Genomic DNA, 24,118 nt, shown 5'->3' on the forward strand with positions numbered 1-24,118 from the left:
CTTAATTGGCTTGGGAAAGACCTCGTATTGAAGATGATTTGTGAAGGCTATTTTTTTTTCTTGTTTCCTTGTTTCATTTTTTTTCCATTAAAAGAAAAAAAAAAAAAGAGTAAGAAAAAATGAACAAAAAAGTCTCCAAGTTGAAATTTAATTATCTGAAGGTAATCCACCCATTCATCATCGAATATTCTTGAGTAGTACCGTAATAAATATATCCCATTTTGAAGGCAGTGAGAATAAAATAATTAGTAAAGGAGTTAACTCTTCAACCAGGAAGACGCACATCATGAAAAGGTGATTACGAAGAGAAGCGTATTAACTGCAGATTTAGCAAGTTCGTTAGTTAGCTTAACCCCGAACACATGCCCTCCTTCATGTACTCTCCCACTGTAGGAAATAGTTCTTGGTCTCCGTACGTGTAATCTTTCACTTATGCGCCTTCTTTTTCGTCCTTAATGATTCTAAAGTTATGTGTCATTTGGTGTCGTGCAGGTCACTGGGAGGATTTGGTTCGGTACCTGATCATGGCGCGCAGAAAGGCCCGCGAGTCGTATGTGGAGAGTGAGCTTTGTTATGCCTATGCCAAGACCAACAGATTAGCTGACCTAGAGGAGTTCATTGCTGCACCAAACCATGCTGATATACAGAAGGTAAGGGCGGTTTCCACTCACCCTTTCTCCTACATATTCTCTCTTCCTTTCTGTGATTCCCTCTTTATCACTCCTCTCCATCTCCTCTCCATATTCCCCTCCCTCTCTCAGCCCCTCCCCTTCTTCTCTCAACCCCTCCCCTTCTTCTCTCAACCCCTCCCCTTCTTCTCTCAACCCCTCCCCTCCCTCTCTCAACCCCATCCCTCATTCACCTTCACCTTCCTCCCTCCACTCACTCCATCCCTTTCTTACCCTCCCCCTCCATCCCTTTCTTACCCTCCCCCTCCATCCCTCTTTTTCTGTCTACCTCCTTCATTACCTCAACCTTCCCTTTTTCCTTCACCCACCCCCTCCTCTTTTTCTTCCTTTGTCAGCCCTGTCTTCCCGTTCATTGAAACTTTGGATGATAATAGAATGTGGATGCCATTGCCTGTGGGATGATGCGAAGAACATTGATAAGTACCGTAATGTGAGTGTCGATGATGGTTGTTAAATGTGTGCAGATCGGCGACCGTTGCTTCGACGATGGGATGTTCGAGGCGGCAAAACTTCTCTACAACAACGTCAGCAACTTTGCCCGCCTGGCCATCACACTGGTGCACCTCAAGGAGTTCCAGGGAGCTGTGGAGTCTGCCAGGAAAGCAAACAGGTGGGTGAGCTTACCTGAACATTTGACAATTATTTATTTATTTATTGTATTCTTTAGTAGTGTATTCTTCATTTATTTCCTTTTCTTCTTCTTTTCTTCTTTTTTCTTCTTCCTTCTGCTTCTGCTTCTTCTTCTCTTCTTCCTTCTGCTTCTTCGTCTTTTCTTTTTCTTCTTTCTTCTTCTTTTTCTTAGTGGTGAATATGTATGGATTGCATAATTGCACCTCACTCCATCCCAAGGTTTGTATAATAAGTGAGAATGATGGTGATGACATGGGTATGCTGTTAATGGTTTGTCCAGTTTTAGAACTTAACTTTTCTTGTTTCTGAATCCCACCTTACCACATCTTTGGGTTGGTATATGGGTTGTGATGGTGATGATGATGGTGAATGATGATGATGATTGATGATGATAATGATGATGGTGATTGATGATTGATTATGATGGTGATTAATGATGATGATGATGATGATGGTGGCAATTGGTGATGATGATGATGATATTTTGCTTCAGGTGCTTATAATCCCATAGTAATATTGAAACAGACTAACAGCCAACCTTGCCCACTCTAACCATGCAACGACCTTGTTCCACCAGCACAAGGACGTGGAAGGAAGTGTGTTTTGCGTGTGTGGACAGCGAGCAGTTCCGTCTGGCCCAGAACTGTGGCCTTCACATTGTCGTTCATGCTGATGAGTTGGAAGACCTTATTAACTACTATCAGGTGAGTGGATGGTGTTTCAAGGACAAGCGGAGGTAGACAGAATACTAGGGGAAAGGCTTAGATAGAGGAATACATGAGAGGTACTTGATGAGGGGGGTTAGACCAGGTACTAGGAGAAGGTTAGAATGGAGGAATTGAGAGAGACCTAGGAGGAAAGAATGAGAACTAGGAGAAGGTTAGGATGGAGGCATATATGAGGGAGGAGAGGTTGGGAGATTAGGATGGAGGCATATATGAGGGAGGAGAGGGTGGGAGATAAGGAGGGTGAGGAAGAACAAGGTGGAGGTATATGAGGGAGAGAGATTGTTGAAGGAGGAGAGATAAGGGGATATATGTGAGTGTGATGGTTTGATGAAGAGGAAAAGGTATGCTGAGAACAAAGTAAGGGATATGATGGAGGTGGTTAGTAGTAGTAGTAGTAAAGTGGGCATCTTTGAAAGTGAGGTAGTGGGAAGGAGGGGGCTAAACCTGGATCATAAGATTGCAAGGATTAACAAGAGAGTGTAGAATGAGGGTAGTTAGAATATAAAAAACTAACTAGAACTAATATTTACCATACATCTTTTGAGTAATTTCTAGGATCCTAAAATAATTTGATTGATGGGGTTAATGGTTAAAGAGTCAGGTAAGAGCAGGTAGAATGTAAAAACTAGGAGGACATATCACTAATATTTACCATTCTTTTATATGTACAGTAATTTGATTAGATGATGATGATGGAAATGGTGGTGGTGATGATGATGCAGGACTATGGTTACCTTCAATTGGAATATAAAACAAATCACCAGAATGTCATACTACTGATATTTATGATACCATTTTTGTGCAACTTTCAGGATAGGAATATAAAAAGAATTGCCAGAATATCTTGCTACTGATATTTACGATACTTTTTTTGTGCAACTTTCAGGATAGGAATATAAAAAAAAGTAATCAGAATGTCTTGCTACTGATATTTACGATACTTTTTTTTTGTGCAACTTTCAGGATAGGAATATAAAAAAAAGGAATCCTAATGTCTTGCTGCTGATATTTACGATACCTTTTTTGTGTAACTCTCAGGATCGTGGTTACTTTGACGAGCTGATCAACCTACTAGAGGCAGCTTTGGGCCTGGAGCGCGCCCACATGGGGATGTTCACAGAGCTGGCCATCCTCTACTCCAAGTACAAGCCAGAAAAGATGCGCGAACACCTCGAACTGTTCTGGTCTAGGGTTAACATTCCAAAGGTGAGCTCAAGGGTTTTATTTTTAGGGTTTTATTTATCATCATCATATATATATTTTTATGGGTTTGGTTTTCTAAGGGTTATGTTATTAATAGCTTGGATTTTGTAAAGTTTATGTTAACTTATGAATTTGGGGGATTATGATGTTAATAACGTTGGTTTTTGAAGGATAGTCATATTGGTGATGATTAACTTGCTGGAAAATAGTTTAAAAATACTGATGATATATAAATAAATACTGTAATAGTGATAATGGCATGGCAGTTGATAATGGCATGATAGTTAATAATGATACAGATGAAGATGGTAGCTTAGATAATGACAGTAATTAGGACAGTGAAAAATATGCCTGCCATTGGTGCTGGTGCTAATTAAGTGAACTACCTCGTACAGGTACTACGTGCGGCGGAACAAGCACACCTGTGGGCGGAGTTGGTGTTCCTGTACGACAAATACGAGGAGTATGATAATGCCGTGCTAACCATGATGGCCCACCCCACCGAGGCCTGGCGGGAGAGTCACTTCAAGGACGTTATTACAAAGGTACGCCTCACGTGGTTTATTTAATTTTTTGTTTATGGTATTTATTTGTTTATTGGTTTAGAATATCAGTGAGGTAGACTACTGTGTATGTGCTTATTTTTTTATGTCAAGGTTTTAAATGATCAGGGGTAGAATTTGAGGTCATGTGTCATTTATATATTTGATTCCCTGCCCAGGTTGCCAACATTGAGCTGTACTACAAAGCCATCCAGTTTTATTTGGATTACAAACCCATGCTCCTCAACGACTTGCTGCTCGTTCTGTCACCAAGAATGGACCACACTAGAGCAGTTAACTTCTTCACTAAGGTATTTATTGACTGGTTTTTGTTGTATAGAGAAGTTTGAAGGGGTGAGGTATGCATGAGGTGGAAGGAATGGGTTGAGAGGTGAATGAGGGAGGTGTGGGTCAGAGGGAAGGCAGCCAGATGGTGGAGGGATTGGCCACATCTGTGATTAAGGAACCAGGCTGTTAATAGGTACAGATGTGTAGAAGGCTGATGAAAAGGTGTGACTATAGTGAAATGAGAATGGTTAGATAGGTGTGTGTGTGTGTGGGGGGGGAGATAGGTTGCCCAGTGCAGAGTTGAGAGATAGGGTAGATATAATATTAGCATGGTTTTGTAGGGACTGTGGAAGGATAATTGTATAACAAATATCAACATGTATGGGAAGAAATAGGATGGATTGTAATGGGAAAAAAGATGCCGAGAGCTCATTTTAGGGCTAAAGTCATAGTAGAGAGGAAGGAAGAGATTTTGGAGCTTCAAGAGCAGCCAAAAAGTTAACCTGTAACAGATGCTGAAAGACAGTAATGTAAGATTTTAAATATATTGAGAGATCCATGCCTGTATTTGGCCACTCATGTTCACCTGACGGCTGTTCTAAAAGCTGTTTGGTGTACTGCAGTAACTTCTGTCAAGCCACCTGCCCTTTACATGTGTCCTGAGAACCTTGTCCCATGTTTTCCTTTGTCTGGCTATAGTGGATTTCCTTTTACATTGAGTTTTGCAAAATATTGCATAATTGTTCTTTCATTTTTTGCGCTTCTTCATTCCTTCAGACTGCCCATACACATTAAATCATTAGTGGAGCCAATATCAGACCTTCTGAAGTAGATATCATGCTGTTAAAACCCAATATCAGCCCTTCTTACTTTGGTGCTGCTGCGTGGCTAACTTTTCCTTACCCCACACAGGTCAACCACTTAAAACTGGTGAAGGGTTACCTCCGGTCGGTGCAGTCGCTGAACAACAAAGCCATCAACGAGGCCCTCAACTCCCTACTCATCGAGGAGGAGGACTACACCGGCCTACGGACCTCCATCGATGCCTTTGACCACTTCGACAACATCGCCCTGGCACAGTCGCTGGAGAAACACGACCTGATTGAGTTCCGACGCATTGCTGCCTACCTGTACAAGGGCAACAACAGGTGGAAGCAGTCAGTGGAGTTGTGTAAAAAGGACAAACTCTTCAAGGTAATTTCCCCTCGGACAGGTATTCAGTTACCATATATTACCTTGAAAATATTACCTCAAGTGTGGAAGCAATATGTAAAGTAGTATAAAGAGGATAAACTTCTGGATAAATTTTTGATACGATGATGTACTTTTTAGGATTATATCATGTACAGAAAAGTAATCTCCAGTATTTGTAATTAAGTTTGTTGAGCTTTTAAAGATTAACGGATTGGATGGTAGATAGATAGATAGATATGATGACTTTGGGTTCTGCATATAATGTTTGGGTGGTAATAGATAGATGGTGAGCTGGTAATAGTGTGGACAGATCATTTATTTATGGGAGGCTCCCCACATACAGCTCTTCTCAATAGGGTGGAGTCAAAGGCTTTTCGTCTCATTAACTCTCCTCCTCTTACTGACTCCCTTCAACCTCTGTCTCTTCGCCACACTGTTGCATCTTTATCTCTTTTCTATCGCTACTTTAATGGTCACTGCTCCTCTGAACTGTCTGCTTGCATTCCTCCACCTCTACGACGGGCGTGTAGCACCCGTCTAGCAGCAAACTCTCATCCCTTTTCTGTCCAACTCTCTAATGCAAGAGTTAACCGTTACTCCCAGTCTTTCATTTATGCAACAGGTCAACTCGGGAACTGTCTCCCTCTGTCTGTATTTCCTGCTGCCTATGATCTCCAGCCTTTCAAACGCAGTGTGTCCAGGCTTCTCAAAATGATCGGATCTTGAATTTGGCTCTCTATTGTATTTTGTTTTTCTCTTGGAGGGAACTGTTATTGCAGGCTCATGGCCTTTGGTTCCTTCTTCCTCGCATTAAAAAAAAAAAACTAAAATAAACTGCAAGTGTTGTTGTATGCAGTGCAGTTTGCCTCAGAGTAAATCCAGGACTGAGATGGTGATACAGTAGTTGTAATGATGATGACTTAATTTTTCCAGGAGTTAGAGATTGTGGGTTTTGATAATAATAATAGTAGTAGTAGTAGTAGTAGTAATTGTTGAAGTAGTAGTAGCAGCAGTAGTAGCAGTAGTAATTGTTGAAGTAGTAGCAGCAGCAGTAGTAGTAGTAGTAGTAGTAGCAGCACTGTAATAGTAGTAGTAGTAGTAGTAATTGTTGAAGTAGTAATAGTAGTAGTAGTAGTAGTAATTGTTCAGGTAGTAGTAATATTAGTAAAGGTGTCAGCCAACTGATGACAGGGAGTGCTGGAGCTCCCGTTTCATCAGCCCTCAGGACTAGTTCCTGACCATCCCCCTTTGCTGAACTTTTTCAGTGTCTCAGTTACACAGAGAGTAGGCCAGCATGCTCTCCAGTACAAATTTCTCTATCTATCTTCACCAAACTACATGCACAGTACACACTACACTTCCTACTCAGAATTTACCAAAATGGCGTCAATTCACCTAGCCTCGGAGTCCCCAGGGGGGGGGACCATAAATGCCCCCGCCATCTGCCCCTCTCCCGGTGACGACTCGAGGTGCCTGGAACCACTGTCTGACTCTCTTCTTCTTCATTTCTGCAACATTCGCGGCCTTTCATCTAACTTTCGCTCTGTTGAGCACCACCTCTCCTCCTCTAAACCTCACCTTCTTTTCTAACGGAGACTCAGCTGTCTGAGGCAACTGACAGCAAACCCTTTTCTGTATCCTCCTACTTTCTCTATACTCATTTCAAAGCCAAAGGTGGCTGTTGTGTATACATACTAACGACTTATCTTGCTCTCGTGTTCCTGAACTTGATTCTTCTGAATTCTCCACTCTCTGGCTTTGGCTTTCCTGTCATTCTCTGACTAAATATATCTGTGCTGTTTACTTATCCCCTAATTCTACTGACTATCAAAAATTCTTCGACTATCTTACTTCTACGATGGAACACATTCTGTCCATTTCTCCTTTCTCTGAAATCTCCATTCTTGGAGATTTCAATGTTCACCACCACCTTTGGCTCTCTTCTCCTTTCACGGATCCACCTGGTGAACAAGCCTACATCTTTTCTATCCTTAATGACCTAGAGCAGCTTGTACAGCACCCTACCCGTATCCCTGACCGCCTTGTAGAGAGCTCCAACATACTTGACCTCTTCCTCACAACTAATCCTTCAGCTTACTCTGTTAATCTTTTCTCTCCGTTGGGCTCCTCCGATCACAACCTTATTACCTTAACCTGTCCTATCGCTCCAGCACGGCCTGCGGACCCTCCAGGGAAACGCTGCTTCTGGCATTTTGGAGCTGCGGACTGGGAGGCCCTCAGGCAGTACTACTTTGATTTTCCCTGGAATGATTATTGCTTCCATGGCCGGGAGCCATCTGAGTGTGCCTTGCGCATTACGGAGGTTATTCTCTCGGGCATGGAAGCATACATTCCTTTCTCATATCCTTTGACTAACGCAAGAAAGCCTTGGTTTAATCACGCTTGTTCTAATGCTGTCCGCAACAAGGAGAAGGCCTACAAAAGGTACCGGAGCCAACCCACCCCTGAATCACATAATCTTTACGTTTCTGCCCGGAATCGTGCTAAGTCTGTTCTTCGCTCTACTAAAAATAATTTCATCCATACTAAATGCTCTCAACTCTCCAACTCGAATTCTTCCTGCTCCTTCTGGCACCTTGCCAAAAATCTTTCTAACAACTTTACTTCATCATCCTTCCCTCCTCTTTTCTACTCTGATGGTTCTGTAGCTATTTCTTCTACTGATAAAGCAGATCTCTTCGCACAGACTTTCTCCTCCAATTCCACCTTAGACGATTCCGGTGCTGTTCCTCCATCACTTCCCCTCTGACTTCCTCATGGCTGACATTAAAATTTCTTCAGTTGATGTATTTTCTGCCATTACTGGCCTCAGTACTAACAAGGCATATGGGCCTGATGGGGTCCCTCCTGTTGTTCTCAAAAACTGTGCTTCTGTGCTTACACCCTGCCTAGGCAAACTATTTCGCCTTTGTCTGTCAACTTGTACCTTTCCTTCTTGCTGGAAGTTTGCTCTCATTCAGCCAGTCCCAAAGAAGGGTGACCACTCCCAACCCTCCAACTATCGTCCAATTGCTTTAACGTCCTGTATTTCAAAAGTTTTTGAGTCAATTCTTAATAAAAAAATTTTAAGGCATCTTTCCCATCACAACCTTCTTTCCGATCGTCAGTATGGGTTCCGTCAGGGACGCTCCACTGGCGATCTTCTCACCTACCTTTCAGACTCCTGGTCATCCTCCTTTCGGGACTTTGGCGAAAGCTTTGCCATTGCACTTGACATCTCAAAGGCTTTCGATCGAGTCTGGCATAAATCTTTAATTTCCAAACTGCCCTCCTACGGTTTCTATCCTTCTATCTGTACCTTCATCGCTAGCTTCCTTTCTGGTCGTTCTATAGCTGCTGTCGTAGACGGCCATCGTTCTTCTCCTAGATCTATCAACAGTGGTGTTCCTCAGGGCTCTGTCCTATCACCAACTCTCTTCCTTTTATTCATCAATGATCTTCTAAGCTGTACATCTAACTCTATCCACTCATACGCTGATGACTCCACCTTTCACCTTTCCATTCGGTTCCCGCAACGCCCATCTCAACAGTTACTTCAAGAAACAAGGGATGAGGCTATGGCACACCTAATGTCTGACTTGGCTCATATCTCTGACTGGGGTAAAAATAATATGGTTGTCTTTAATGCTTCTAAGACTCAGTTCTTACACCTATCAACCCGACAAAATCTTCCACAGGTATACCCACTAATGTTTAATAATATTCAGATTAATCCTGCATCATCCTTGAACATGCTTGGGGTTTCATTTACTCGGGACTTATCTTGAAAGATCATATTGCATCTCTTGTAAAATCTGCTTCCAAGAGATTGGGTGTGCTAAGCCGACTCCGCTCTTTCTTTACCCCTGCACAATTGTTGACTCTATACAGGGGTTTTATCCGCCCCTGTGTGGAGTACAACTCTCATGTGTGGGGAGGCTCCCCACATACAGCTCTTCTCAATAGGGTGGAGTCAAAGGCTTTTCGTCTCATTAACTCTCCTCCTCTTACTGACTCCCTTCAACCTCTGTCTCTTCGCCGCACTGTTGCATCTTTATCTCTTTTCTATCGCTACTTTAATGGTCACTGCTCCTCTGAACTGTCTGCTTGCATTCCTCCACCTCTACGACGGGCGCGTAGCACCCGTCTGGCAGCAAACTCTCATCCCTTTTCTGTCCAACTCTAATGCAAGAGTTAACCGTTACTCCCAGTCTTTCATTCATGCAACAGGTCAGCTCTGGAACTGTCTCCCTCTGTCTGTATTTCCTCCTGCCTATGATCTCCAGTCTTTCAAACGTAGTGTGTCCAGGCATCTCAAAATGATCGGATCTTGAATTTGGCTCTCTATTGTATTTTGTTTTTCTCTTGGAGGGAACTGTTACTGCGGGCTCATGGCCTTTGGTTCCTTCTTCCTCGCATAAAAAAAAAAAAAAAAAAAAAAAAAAAAAAAAAAAAACTAATCCTCTTTGTCTCAGGATGCCATGGAGTACGCCTCGGAGAGCAAGAACTCAGACACAGCAGAGGAGCTACTACAGTGGTTCCTGGAGAATGGCAACTACGACTGCTTCGCCGCCTGCCTCTTCCACTGCTACGACCTCCTCCACCCCGACGTCATCCTGGAACTGGCATGGCGGCACAACATCATGGACTTCGCGATGCCGTACCTAATCAACGTCATGCGGGAGTACGTCACCAAGGTCAACCGCCTCGAGGACATCGAGAAGAACCGGTCCGAGGAAAACGAGACCAACGAGAGCAAACCCATGATGAATATGATTGGTGAGTGATGTAGGGACGAAGATAGATATGACAGATGGAAAGGATAAGGGAAAATAGATGTGAAGGATAGATTGTTATGAAGAAAAGGTCTGAGTGGAAAGGCCAGTGAGGAATATGATTGGTGAGTGATGTAGGGACGAAGATAGATATGATAGATGGAAAGGATAAGGGAAAATAGATGTGAAGGATAGATTGATATGAAGAAAAGGTCTGAGTGGAAATTAAATGAGACCAACGAGAGCAAACTCATGATGAATATGGTTGGTGAGTGATGTAGGGGTGAAGATAGATATAATAGATGTAAAGAATAAGGGAAAATTAAGTAAAATAGATGTTGTTACTCCTCACCCTGCCCTGAGGTGGGGAAGGAGGTCTGGGTGATGATGATGATGATGATGGATAGATTGGTCTGAAGAAAAGGTCTGAGTAGAAAGACCAGTGAAAGGAAGCCAGTGATGAATATGATTGGCGAGTGAGGAGGTCAAAGAGGATAGATAAAGATAGATGTAAAAATAGGGGAAAGAATAGGTTAGATAGATATAAAAACAGGGGAAAGAATAGGTTAGATTGGTACAAAGGAGAGGTCTGAGGAAATTGACCAGTGAAAGCAAGCCAGTCATGAAAATGAATGAGTGAATAAGAGGGAAGTGAATGGGTGAGGTGATTGAGTGAATGAGATGTGAAGTAAGTGAAGGAAATGAAAGCAAGCTGGTGGTGTATATGATTGAATAAGAGGGGATTGAATGGTTGAGGTGAGTCATGAATGAGGTGTGAAGGAAATAAAAGCAAGCCATTGATGAATATGTTTGAGTGAATAAAGGGGAAGTGAATGGGTGAGGCGAGTGATGAATGAGGTGTGATGTGAGTGAAGGAAAGGAAGCAAGCCAGTGATGAATAACGAAGAAGTGTAGGCAGCTTTGAAGGCTTAATTACCTCATTGTTGGGTGGGAAAGACAGGGTGAAGATTGTATGAATGATGAATGAGTGAAGTGTATGCAGTTTTAGGTGTTTTAGTGAATGAAACAGTGGATCATTTTTCCTGTGCTTAATACGGTAAGTGTTCCTCCCCAGTTTGGCCTTACCCCATTGTTAGGTGGAATGAAAAGTCAGGATGATGATGGTGATGATGATATGATGATGATGATGAGGAGGAGGAGAAGGAGAAGGATTGATGATGATGATGAGGATGTGGTGATGATGATGGTAATGTTATGATGATGATGTGGTGGTGATGATGATGATGATGATGGATGTGTGCTTTCCCATACCTCTTTCTTAATTCTGCCCCCCCTTCATGCTAACCTAATAATACCTTTAGTCCTGTAGAACCCAGAATTTTTCAAAGCTTAAGCCCTGTGGATCAAACTATAATCTCTTTTAGTTTATCAGTACAGTCAGCAGGTGATTTTAAAAAGGTGTTTCTTATTACATTTCTGTCTAACCCATCCAGTCAGAAAAGTATGCCCCTAGCCTTGTAAACTCGTAGAAACCGTTAAAATCAGATTAAAAAGCTGGACTGATTGATTTAGGTGGGGAAATGGAAGCGTGACTCAGTTCTTGCTGGGGAACCTGTCAATAGGCCTCGTACTTTCGTTATTAAATTTTCCTGTCCTTAAATCTGACCCAGCCTGTTTATATATGTGGGAAATAGGGTGAAAATTGTCATGAGTGGCAGCCAACCCTTTTGTCATCCATGGACTTTTCTTTACTCAGACTGCCATAAGATGATTTTGTTCAGGTGAGGGGAATTCTGGTAAACACAAAGGACTGATTTGAAAGTCCCTCTGCTGGACACAGTAATTTAATTTTAGCCTGAATAACGTGTGTTGTAGGAGACTGACAACTTTAAGTCCCTCCCATCTGCGACTTCTGCTATAGTGTGTTAGTCAGCTTTTTTTGGGTGATGTGATGGCTTACTGTGCAGGGAGTCCACTATATTTGCATACAGCATACATACTGGGTTTATCTTTTATTATATTTCAGTGAATATATAAATTCATTAAAGGATGTGTTTCACTTGTTGCTTGTTATTTTTGCTGTGAATTCTTTAATGGTCAGTCAAGTGTATACTGAACACTTCCTCGTTAGTAGCAGTAAGAACATGTTTTTCTAAATTATAATTTTTTAATTAGAGTTGGTCTGCATACAACAGTGTAATACTAGATGTTTTTGTCATGCTACTGTTATATAAATTATTCTTTGAAGAAGCAGAAGTCAGCTACTGCATTGCAGTTATGAACTGATATAACTTGTTTTTAATTTCAAGTCACAGTTCAATTACAGCAGAAGTACTGTACTTCACAAGTAAAATATAGTATCTAAAAGCTTGACATGTGTGTGCTTGTCACTATAATGAAATTTATAACTTTCATGTAAAGATACAACTAAAGTGATGGACTGATGTAATATTTTAGCCTCAGACTAGAGAGGACTCTTACATGAGTGTCATCACATCACCACACGAAGCTGACTAACAACAGGTGACTATTACTGATGCATTGTGGCGCAACAGCCTTCACGCTGCTTGGTTCTCGTGTGCTGCTCAGATTTCCATATGTTTGTTCTCTCACTGGTTACTCTTTATTTCCCTTTTCATTATTATTACAGTTTCTTTTGTTTTCTCTGTCCTTAGGTTATAGACGATTCTTTCTTTCGTTCACCCTCTTGTGTGCGTCTCAAATTTTGTCTCGTTTGTTCGCTCACTTCCAGTCTCATCTCTTTCCCTCCCCTGGGCTCCCACTCTTCCTCATGTGCTTCTCAAACTTGTTCATTCATTTTTTGTCTTCCTGTAGTCAGCCTCACTACTCTTCCTTCCTCCAGTAAACCTATCTTCCATCTTTCCCTCTCTCCTCCATTTTTTCCTCCTTCCCTTGTTTACAGTAAACCTTCATAGGTCGAATTATGGGGCATACCGAAAATAATTGCAAAAAACCTTTATTACCCCCCCCCCAATATTTGCAAATTATATGTGATTACATGTTTATTAACACCAAACTAAAGAAGCAGATAAATAACAATGAAAATAACTAAAACAATTCAGTGCATGTCATGGGCTAGGCTAGGGTAGGAGGTTGCATAGGTGGAGGGGTGCAACAGTCACTTAATTACCTAAAGTTTTGTGCTTTTTAACTTCACATTACAATCAATAAAACTAAAATATAACACTTGGAATATAATAAACTAAAATGTTACCCATTGAATAAACACCAAGTCACTCCTCGGTAAGAGTTCGACTTAGCAGAAATTCCACCATCTGCAGGGTTGATTTGCCGAGGCCTCACTGTATTTTTGATTTTGTGGTATCTTCTTTCACAGTTTACCAGCGCCTTCCCTGTCACATCTCTCCCTCTTCCCCATTGGCTGCTGTTCTGATCTCTTACACATTTCCTTTCCTCCCTCACTTTCTTAACATTTCCTCCCTCCCCTCACCTCTTCCTCTTTCTTTTATGCATCGTTCCTTCCCTCCCTCACCTCTTCCTCTTTCTTTTATTCATCGTTCCCTTCCTACTTTATTCCCCTTCTCTCCCTCGTTACTTGCTACCATCCACTTAGTTTTTTCGCCTGATGTGTGTTGCATAATTTTCCATTCTATTTTCCAGTGTTTTTAATTATTTTATTCAGGGCATCTTATTAAATCGTATGCCACATTGATTCTCAGCAATTTGCCTTACTTTTTAAAGCATGAAATAAATTCTGCACATTTCCATAATCATTGCAACTCAGATTATGCACATGTCTGCCGGGATTTCTCTTAGATGCAGTACGTTCTGTGGTGTGTGTGTGAATCTGCCATGCGTGTGGGTCTAGTGGGTAAAAGGTAGTTGGGAGGTTTAAGTCTCTCAGTGCCTTCCATGTTTCCGAGGTCAACCACTTACTTTTCTTGGGTCTGTAGCTGGTAGGGGTAGTTTGGTAGAAGGTAGTTGGTAGGTTTAGGTCTCAGTGCGTTCCATGTTTCCAAGGTCAAGCACTTATTAATCTTGGGTCTGTAGCTGGTAGGGGTAGTTTGGTAGAAGGTAGAAAGGGTTAGATCTCCCAGCATGTTCCATGTTTCCAAGGTCAAACACTTACTAATCTTGGGTCTGTAGCTGGTAGGGGTAGTTTGGTAGAAGGTAGTAAAGGTTAGATCTCCCAGCGCATTTCATGTTTCCAAGGTCAACCACTTTAATGTTCTTGGGTGTGTAGCTGGTAGGGGTTGTTTGGTAGAAGGTAGTAAAGGTTAGATCTCCCAGCACGTTCCATGTTTCCAAGGTCAAGCACTTACAATTCTTGGGTCTGTAGCTGGTAGGGGTAGTTTGGTAGAAGGTAGAAAGTTGTAGATCTCGCAATTTCTTGTCCCGTGATTCCTTGGACAATCACCTAGGCTTGTATTCTCGGCAGTCAAGGAAGTCCCCTAACACCTCGTCCTTAATTATTTGTTTCTGGATACTGCGGGCTAATAATGTCTTGTTATTTGTGCAGTGGAGGGAGAGAAGGAAGGGGAAGACTGAGGATGAGGTGGAGGGATGGAGTTGAGAGGTATATGAGGGAGGGGGGGAGTGAGTTGGGGGGAGGGCAGTTAAATGGTGGGTGACAGAGTGACATGGAGGCGTTTTGTCTTCGGCCACCCTTTGCAGGATTAGGGCATCAGGCTGCAGATAGATAGACAGATACATAGATAGATATTTATGCAGAGTGTGGTGATGTTTGAAGGATTGATATAACGTAGACTAGAACTGTAGGGTTAGTAAGCAAAATAAATCACTAGGGAGAAGATGCTAGGGAGCTTCCTTAACCAACAAGAACACAGCCCTGTCTTCTCGCCACAGTTTTCCTCGACTGGTCCTTCCATTTGTCCCAGCCACCTCAACATGCCTCCACGATAGACCACACTGATGCTTTCAATATCCTGGCCACTCTTTCTCTCTCTCTCTCTCTCCAGCCACCACTCAGTGACACATATCAGCCTAGCTTAGTGTTTTATCATTAATTACTTCATCTAAACAATATAGTTATTATTTTGTTCTTAATACCACCAAACATGTTACTCAGCTTGGGAGAGACTTTTCAAACTTGAGTCAAATAGTTACCCCTCGCACTAGATGTAGGAGATGTCTAGGCTGGATGGCGCTGAGAGTCAGTGGATTGTAACTGTATCTCCACTTACTTCTAGGAACTTTTGAGTCCGAAACGCCAGCTTTAGGTTTACCGAGGAAGTTCTGGGGCCACATGAACCCTTTTGCCTCTGTGGACGTCTAGCTGTCTCTCTCTCTATAGCCTGATGCTCTAATCTATGGACATACTTGTGTTTTATTCAGAAGAGCATTAGAAGCTTTTGTTTAGCTGACAGGTATCCTGGATTGGTTAAACTTTTTCATTATTAACCATATCAGCCTCTTGGGTCTTATTCCAAATCTGATTAGCTGATGTTGGAATGACGTGAGATGTATTTGATCAGGAGTGGTTAGTGGAAAAGGCCTCTAATCACTTCAGCCCAAGTGGTTGAGTAAAATTCTCCTGTGTTAGCCAGAATTAAATGTGTCCTTGGGCTACTGTAGATGCATCAAGTTTCTGTTCAGTGTAATACCCATCAGGTGTTCACTTGAGATAAATATTACCTGTGGATAATTGGGGATTTTACCAGACTGTTTTGCTTGTCTAGAGTTTACTTAGACCATTGAGAGACTATTTTCCCTAGGCCTGTTATAATTTATGGAAGGGTATCACCGGACTTTTGCTTACATAGATTGCGGGGTATTAACAGACTAGTTTTGCTTGTCTAGAGTTTGTTTAGGGTAGTGATAGAGTTTTTCATTTTCTAGAATTTATTGTCTGTTCTCATAAGGCCTATCTAGAATTTATTGAAGGGTATCACTGGACTTTAGCTTATGTAGATTGAGGGGTATTAGCAGACTATTTTGCTTGTCTGGAGTTTGTGTAGGGGAGTAATAGAGTTTTTCAATATCAAGAATTTATTTAGGAGTATTACCAGACATTTTTGCCTATGTAAGAGAAATCCTAGCGATGTATGGGTAATCAGAAACACCTTTTTAATAGTTACACAAGCCCCAGTGTTGCTTGCTTGGTTGCCAACGTGTGTGTGTATGTTTCAGGTGAGCCCCAGCTAATGATCACAGCGGGTCCGGGCGTTATGGGTCCCGGCTACCCCAACGCTGGCTATGCTAACAACATTAACTACGGTGCCGGCATGCCATCCTATCAGGGCTACAGCATGTAAACACTAACCACCTCCACCACCACCGCCACCGCCACACACCCCCCCAACCATCACCCGGGACTGTTGTGGAGCCAGCAGCCCCGGAGCCAAATAGGACTGGAGTAGTTGACGATGTGGATGCCCCCAGGTGGATCATTCAACACTTAGTGGATCTGTTGATGGATGCGAATGGCCAAAACTGGATTAATTTGACACGTGAATTGCCAAAACTGGATTAATTTGACGCGTGAATGGCCAAAACTGGATTAATTTGACGGGTGAATGGCCAAAACTGGATTAATTTGACGCGTGAATGGCCAAAACTGGATTAATTTGACGCGTGAATGGCCAAAACTGGATTAATTTGATGCATGAATGGCCAAAACTGGATTAATTTGACACATGAATGGCCAAAACTGGATTAATTTGACACATGAATGGCCAAAACTAGATTAATTTGATGTGTGAATGGCCAAAACTGGATTAATTTGATGCGTGAATGGCCAAAACTGGATTAATTAGACGCGTGAATGGCCAAAACTGGATTGAATTTACCTGTGTGGATCTCTGAACTGGAATAAAATCAGTAACCAGATGTGGATGGCCCAGAGTGGATGACCGTAAATTGACGTGGAACAGTTGATGTGGATGCCCCAAACAGGAGCAGATTCATACCTGGATAAACACTCATTCCATTCCATCGATCGCCACAAGAAGCAGCAAGTGAACGGAAGCATCAGCGTAGCGCATATGGTTCCCTTGGTTGAAATAGGTAAACACTAACAGAAGGATTAGTTGAAGTAGATTGACATTGAAGGAGCAGTTGAAATATTGGCACAAGGTAGAAGAATGAATGGAAATATTGATACTAAAAGAGGAGGTCCGTTGACGAGATTCGGATGGAACAGCACACAGCGCATCAACCTGGAAACCATTGATAGTCACCAGCACGGATACCTCAGTCTTGAAATAATTGATACAAATAGAATTCCTCTAAGTGATACACATGGATTGTTGGTTGAACTAGCCCTGAAGTCATTGACACAAGCGGACACATCTATTGGAACCTCAAAATGATCAATACGGATGGATGAATCATTGGACACACGGATACACCAGCCGTGAATCAGTTTGCCACACGAAGATACACCACCTACAACCACAAAGTAACTATACAAACACCTGCATTACTTAGAACTTCAAAGCCATTATTTACAAAACGAAACATCAAGACACGAAGATACACAGCCCTTAATCCGAACACACCAGGCTGCATCCGCCACCTTAAATTGACACAGAGCTCAGCCCAGAATCCTCCGACACAGATGGATGCACGTGCCGGACTCCTGGACACGCACAAACACACCATTTGACACAGGATACGTGCGTCTGGAGTCCGTTGATGGCCGGTTGCATCAGGTGGGTGTGTAAATTTAGCACATTGTAACTACTGCTGGCATCTGTAAAATTAGCACATTGTAACTACCTTTGTCATCGTAGTAGTGGTCGTTAGTGCATCAGGCTGGTATAATTAGTGCTTTTAATTAAATGACTTGTAATGACTGCCCTTGGTTATCTAATTGACTTCTAGAGGTCATTAAGATATTAGGCTTATTTAATGCTTTTAATTATACGACTGTTGTAACGACTGCCCATAGTTATCTAATTAAGTGACTTCAATGACTGTCCTTCGTTAATTGAGATCAGAACATCAAGTTAATTTAAAGAATGGTTGCAGTTAACTATGTGACCTTCTAATAATTCCAGTCTAAACCAGGGTCATGCACACAAAGATATATAAGCAGCATCATAAATACAGTTGCTGGATGAGTAAGTAATTTGTGAGTGTTAAGATCCATACAGGGGAGTTGATAAGGATGGAGGGTAGATAAAGATCGTAATCTTATCGTCATCTGATTGTGAGCTGCCAAAATCCACATGTGAGTAATTACAGAGATAAGTAATTACAGATAATGGCCATCATTCACTGATAATTGGGGCTGTTAATGACCAGCACTTGTTGGAGTTGTGAAGGACTGAATCACACCGTCGTCAGGTGATATGAGGCCAGCAGGATCCACACATTAAAAAAATAAATAAAAAGTAGTGAGGTGGTAAGATGTGCATATGGAAAATTACTGGGCACATGAGAACACAGGAAAAATATCTTAGGTAATTATCAACACCTACACATGAAAACTTAATGATCGTCAACTACCCTCATGATCAGCCATTTGGGGCCATAACGACGCAACTACCTGCACGGGGAACCTCAAAGCTCGTTTAGACTTGTAGAGTTTATGAACGCTTGTAACTAATGCATTGTTATCTCCTACCAAGCTGTTTACCAAGACCCTGCCGGGATCAAGTTGGTTTGGTAGTATTTCGTAGATTTGAGTTGGCTTGTAAACTAACCACTCCAAAAATAAAAAACGTAAATTATCCTCTAAGTTTGCCAGTTGTAAAATATGTACCAGGTTACATAATAATAATAATAGTAATAATACTGTCGTTCCCCAGGGATGTGTGTGTCCAAATTCCGCTCGTTAGCAAGGGTGTAAATGGTGACCCGAGAAATAGGTTTAACTGTTGAATAGTGTGGTTAGTGTGCGGGGTGAATGCTCTGGCTGTTTCAAGGCTTACTACTACCTGTTCTCCATTGGGCACGAGGCACGACTATGCGTTCTTACATGCAGGAGGCTAGAAAGGTCCCTGTGTAGTGGAGACGAGAAGTGTGGCAGTGTGAGGAGTGACTGTGTGTGTGTGTAAGTGAGCTAGTGTTGCTGTGTGTGTTAGAGGTGTGATTGTGTGTGTGTAGTGTGAAATCTGGCAGTGTGAAGCCTGATACCTACTACCCAGTGACGTTTTCTAGCTGCCTATATATTGTTGATGGAGTTCCTTGGAGGTATATGGTTGTAAAAAGTAATTAGCCGATTCATCTCCCTTTGTACATAGTTATTCCCATTTTCTGCTGAATGTGATGTAGCATTGTTTTGCCTATCCCTCTTCAACGGTCTGATTGGTGTTCCAGTAGAGCGAGGTAAGGTTAAATATGTGAGAGATGTGATTAGAAATATGTATATATATATAGATTTAACATATGGCCGATTGTAGACATAATGGTGAAATAAAAAAAGCATATAATATCTTGTAAACTTAACTAAGTGTGATGTAACCCTCTTGCTGCTACAGGGCAAGCTTGGGTATGTGTCTAAGCTGGTGCCAGGCAAAGTTTCAAGCTGAGGGAAAGCTTAGGGATGAAAGGGTTAAGGGATGTGGGAAAAGCACTGAAAGGTTAAGGGATGTGGAAGAAGACTAAAAGGGTTAAGGGATGTGGAAGAATTACTTTGCCCCCATTAGGAAAAGTTAATTGGGGCGACGTAATGGTTTCAGCCCCACTTGGACCCTCCGTCAAAGCCATCTGTTAACTCTTTCACTGGGTGCACTTGGGTAATGTATTCAAGGTGGCACCAGTAACTTCCCTCAGCTTGTTTCGCTTGTCTGGACGCAGCTTGGGATGGGTACTCAAACGGCAACAAAAGATTCCCTTCACGTGGGGGGATCCTAGCAGTGAGAGGGTTAGAGACGGAAGGATAGGCGTATGACTGTCTATATCAAACCATTCCTTAAACTTCACTGATAAGACGATTTGGCCTTTCGTCTCACCAGCTTGGGTCACTCTCTGGCACCTCCTCCCCAGTGATTTATCTCTTATGTTATGCTTTGATATTCTCTCTTAATTTATACCCTTTAATATAGCACAGATAGATAGCAAAAATGAATATACAGCACAAGCACCATTGATGGTATTCTCTTGTCCTATTTATTATTTTAAGATACATACACTCATATTACAAAAATAATATGCAGTAAGTTAATGTTAATGTGTCTGTGTGGAAATTGGGTAGTAAAGGAGAAGTATTTGTCTTGCTAAAGTGATGAGAGTATGTCCCGTTGATCAGTATAATATTCTTGTCTTTTAATCCCTTAGGTTTGAGCATTGTTTATAAAGGCGACTGTCAGGAGCTGGCATTTTTTGCAAAATATAGGTGATTTTTCAAAAATTGCTCCTATGAAAACAATTAAACCTATCACAAAAATCTTTTTTACCCAGCAGAGTACAAGTCTTTAGCTTTAAAGTGAGTGCTGTTCCAACGTCCTACAGTTATTTATTGTAGAACAGTGGCTAGGAACGTTAGAGTGTCTAAATTTTCTGGAATGGGGACCGACATCCCCATGGCACACGTTCCAGAATGGGGACCGATCTGTAGGAGTTAAGGAACCCTCCTAGATCCTCCTTACCTGATTTTCTCTGCTCATGGCATGTTAATATACCTTTTTGTATTGATTTGGTGATGTTGATATTAAAGGGAGAAATAGCAAGAGAATACTTGAACAGCAATACTGTATATAATGAGCAAAACAGAATAGTGGAGAGAGAGAATTAGAAAGAGGAAGCAATGAAGAAATATAAATGGTGTAAGGGAATACCAAAGTGTAATATTCAGGATAAATCACCGAGGAAGAGGTGCTTGTTGGTCTCGTAAGCTCATGGGAAGACAAGCCTTTGCCCTATCCGATGTCTAGAAGGGTACTTGAAGGTGACAGAAGCTTTGTCCATTGTGTGCCTTCGACTAGCAAGCGGAAGGCTCGGAAATAAACAAAAAGACTATCGATGGGGTAGCGCTTTCCATTTAAAGGCCAGCGGTCGTGTGTTCAATGGTTGTTTAGGAGTTTAATTGCTGAACGATGTGGCCGGCAGCTTGTACTGTGGAACAGCCTACCTCGTTGGGTGTAAAAGTTTAGTTCGGTCAACAGATGAGATATATATTAAGTTTTTGCAATGCCTCGTGACTTCATTGAGCATAAATAATTTAAATAATTTATGCAGTATTCATTTTCAAAAGCCATCTCACTTCATGCATAAATATCTGATATCCAATATTCATTTTTCATGGAAGATGAGATATATTTTGGGTTTTGAGATTCCTTGAAACTTTTTGAGCATAAATACTTGATATCCTGTAGTTTTTCCAAACAAGATAGTTTATTTCAAGTGTAACTTGTTCACAAAGGTATGGATTGCAGTATTGTTTTCCCAGTCAAGCATAAGTTTCAAAAGTCTGTCTCATTGCTAATAATCACAGTATTTGGTCTACAGTACTGCCTCTTCCAGTGAGGTATAGTTAATTTGGAAAGCCTATTACAGTACTGGTTAATTTGATCTGCAATATTATTTCTCCATTTTTTTTTTTTTTTTTTTTTTTTTTTTGTGTCTGCATACACAAGAAGCACAGCCTAATTACAGCACTTCTTTACATAGATTTTCCTTATATTTTCTCAGCTAAGTCACTTTCCATCTGAGGACTTTTTTTCATTTTATTTCTACCGCGTTACTGCTAATGTGAAACTGGAGGGTAATTGAAGTGGGGAATTTCATGGAGATCCCCCCACCCTCCCCTTCACTGCAAGAGGATCCCCAGCAGTAAAATAGCTTAAAGGCAGCAAGAATAAATTGCAAGTGACATCCATGGGCTGAAGGATTTAAATTACTGTACTGTATTAGCACATGCACCACCTTTGCCAGGCAGGTTAATGTACATTTGTTACCTGTCTCAACACTGGATGCCACTATTATTTATTCCTTCTCATCTTTAAGCAATATTTTCACCTTTTGAGAGATTTCTTGTGGGAAAAGGGGACAGTGGAGTTTTTTTGCCATCCAGTCTCTACCACGCATCTCCAGGTTGAGCAAAAAAATCTGGTGTTAACAGGAATGAAATATGAAAGATGTTTTCAGGTGGAAAGGGTTTGAGAGAAAATTCTTACCAAATCTGTTAAATTGGATGGCTGTAAAGGTGTCTGCAATATTATTTTTTTTAAGGAGTGTAATATTTTAAAGTGAATTTAATGATAATTGGATGACAAAGGATTAGCAGTCTGCACTAATGTTTTTCAGGTCATATTTTGTATTGTAATAAATCTTTAATAATTGGATGTTTAAATGTTAACCCCTTCAGAGTGAAGTCTAAGATGAATGAAATATGTTGACAGCTGCAAGAATTTAAAGACATTTGTACTGAAGTTAATGTAGAAATTTTATTCCCCTTAGTTCAAGGTTTCATTAAGCAAATCACTTAAAACATGATGTCATTGTACTGAAGGGGTTGAAATGACTGGGAATATACCAGTGTGACAGTCTTGCAGGTACAGCTTGCAATTGCACTTAGACATTCATTTCATGCAGCCTTGCCTGTCACCTCCATTTTTTGTACCATGGAAACTCTACTTGTTTTTCTTTAGGCATTAGGGAAAAATACTTTGCAAACTGTTACGTACCTTGAATCTTTCTTTAGTAATATGGTTTGTGTTCTTGTGGGCTGGGGAGGCACTACAGCACCTCTTCCTTAACTATTTTATTTCAGCATCCATGTTCACCTGTATAATTTATGCAAACCATGTTGATAATGAAGGAATTAAATTAACATGCAAGAGAATACCAGGATGTAATATGCAAAGTAAATAATTCTTTTGTGTGTTACCTATGCAAGCCATGTCTATATTGAAGAGAGAATAACTGGTAATATACAAGGATTATTAAGTTGATTGCTCAGAATAAACTGCCAAGGAAGAGGTGCCAACAGTCCTTCATAGCTCTTGAGAATACATTCCAGCCAGTTGTAATTTTAAGTTAGAGCCTGTTCAGTTACCGGTAAATGTATTTATTATTAATAGTTCTTGGTTACATATGGATATCCATGGTGGTGAAGCCATACCATTCCAGCCAGGCTTCAGGGTATATACATATGGACTCGCAGCTCACAGGTTCTTGCGGACCCAGAGCGATGTCCTGTGGCCACACGTCAAGATAATAAACCTCCCACGAGATAAACACCTTTCATTCTTCCTTCATTGTCAGTCAGGTCCATCTTATCCCAGTTTACTATGATTTGTGCACTTCGTGGAAATTTGTCCTGAAGCTTATTTCCTGTACCTCAGTGGCATAAAAATACTGTGTCTACATGCTGTCCGCAGCACTTTGTCTTGGCTAGTGCCATGTTCTCATGTCTTGTTACAGCCTAGCATTCAGGATAGAAATGGCACATTTTCTGGTCAAGTGTAGTGAACAGTATAACTGGTATCATGGTACACCAACTGATTCCATTCTCATTTTCACCTCAAGGTCTTTCCACTGCAGCACAAAAGTAGCCACAACTGAAGTGTCAGTCCGATGAGGGGACAAATTCTGCATATTAGCATGTGGTATCAAGGGATAAGGGATTATTCCCCCAAGCTAGACTTCGATACATCATACAGCCCTCCTAAGGTTACAAGAGAGTGCTACCCCTCCCAACAAAGGCAGCTGCCCAGGCAAGGCATGAACTCTTGATCTTGCAATCTTGAGTCCAATGCTCTACCACTGAGCCACCCCATACCCCATGTGGTATCAAGCACTCCTCTTGAGGGATCACTTTACTTAACCTTTAAATACCTTTATTCAGCCAAGGAAAGCTTCCCATTCATAATGTATTTCAGTATATTGTGAAAGCAGGACTGAAAATATTTGCTGATATTTCCTCAATTGTTTGCATCAAGCAATAGTCATCTGTTTGTATTGTCTCCTGTTGTGTTCAGTGCTGCTAGGATGTGAAACTATTTCATTTCTTGTCATGATCAGTGCACCAGGCAGCAAGTGGAAGTTCCACATTCCAACAGCAGTAGACATAATAAACAGTATGAGCATATGTGTATCTGTATTTATGAATGTGGCAATAGCTTCCTATAACTACAGTCTGTTTTTTCCTTGGTCGGCCTGCAGGACAATATTCTTACATGATTACATTCGTAGTTAATGATAAAACAACAGCAAGT

At 41.4% G+C, this 24,118-nt stretch overlaps 1 protein-coding gene across 1 annotated transcript in view; it reads left to right on the top strand.

The window, feature by feature from the left end:
• Positions 1–23,132, top strand: part of Chc (clathrin heavy chain) — a 47,275-nt gene extending 24,143 nt beyond the window's left edge. The window contains exons 18-26 of the mRNA XM_080267213.1: positions 493–650; positions 1,154–1,299; positions 1,897–2,023; positions 3,086–3,253; positions 3,646–3,795; positions 3,972–4,103; positions 4,993–5,274; positions 9,750–10,053; positions 16,143–23,132. Coding sequence (XP_080123339.1) covers positions 493–650; positions 1,154–1,299; positions 1,897–2,023; positions 3,086–3,253; positions 3,646–3,795; positions 3,972–4,103; positions 4,993–5,274; positions 9,750–10,053; positions 16,143–16,267 — 1,592 coding nt within the window. The 3' untranslated portion in view covers positions 16,268–23,132. The remainder of the gene's footprint in view (positions 1–492; positions 651–1,153; positions 1,300–1,896; positions 2,024–3,085; positions 3,254–3,645; positions 3,796–3,971; positions 4,104–4,992; positions 5,275–9,749; positions 10,054–16,142) is intronic.
• The last annotated feature ends 986 nt before the right edge of the window (positions 23,133–24,118 follow it).

Source organism: Coenobita brevimanus, chromosome 23, assembly GCF_032717465.1.
Source record: "Coenobita brevimanus isolate Jiangsu-jjx chromosome 23, ASM3271746v2, whole genome shotgun sequence".
Lineage (NCBI taxonomy): Eukaryota > Metazoa > Arthropoda > Malacostraca > Decapoda > Coenobitidae > Coenobita > Coenobita brevimanus.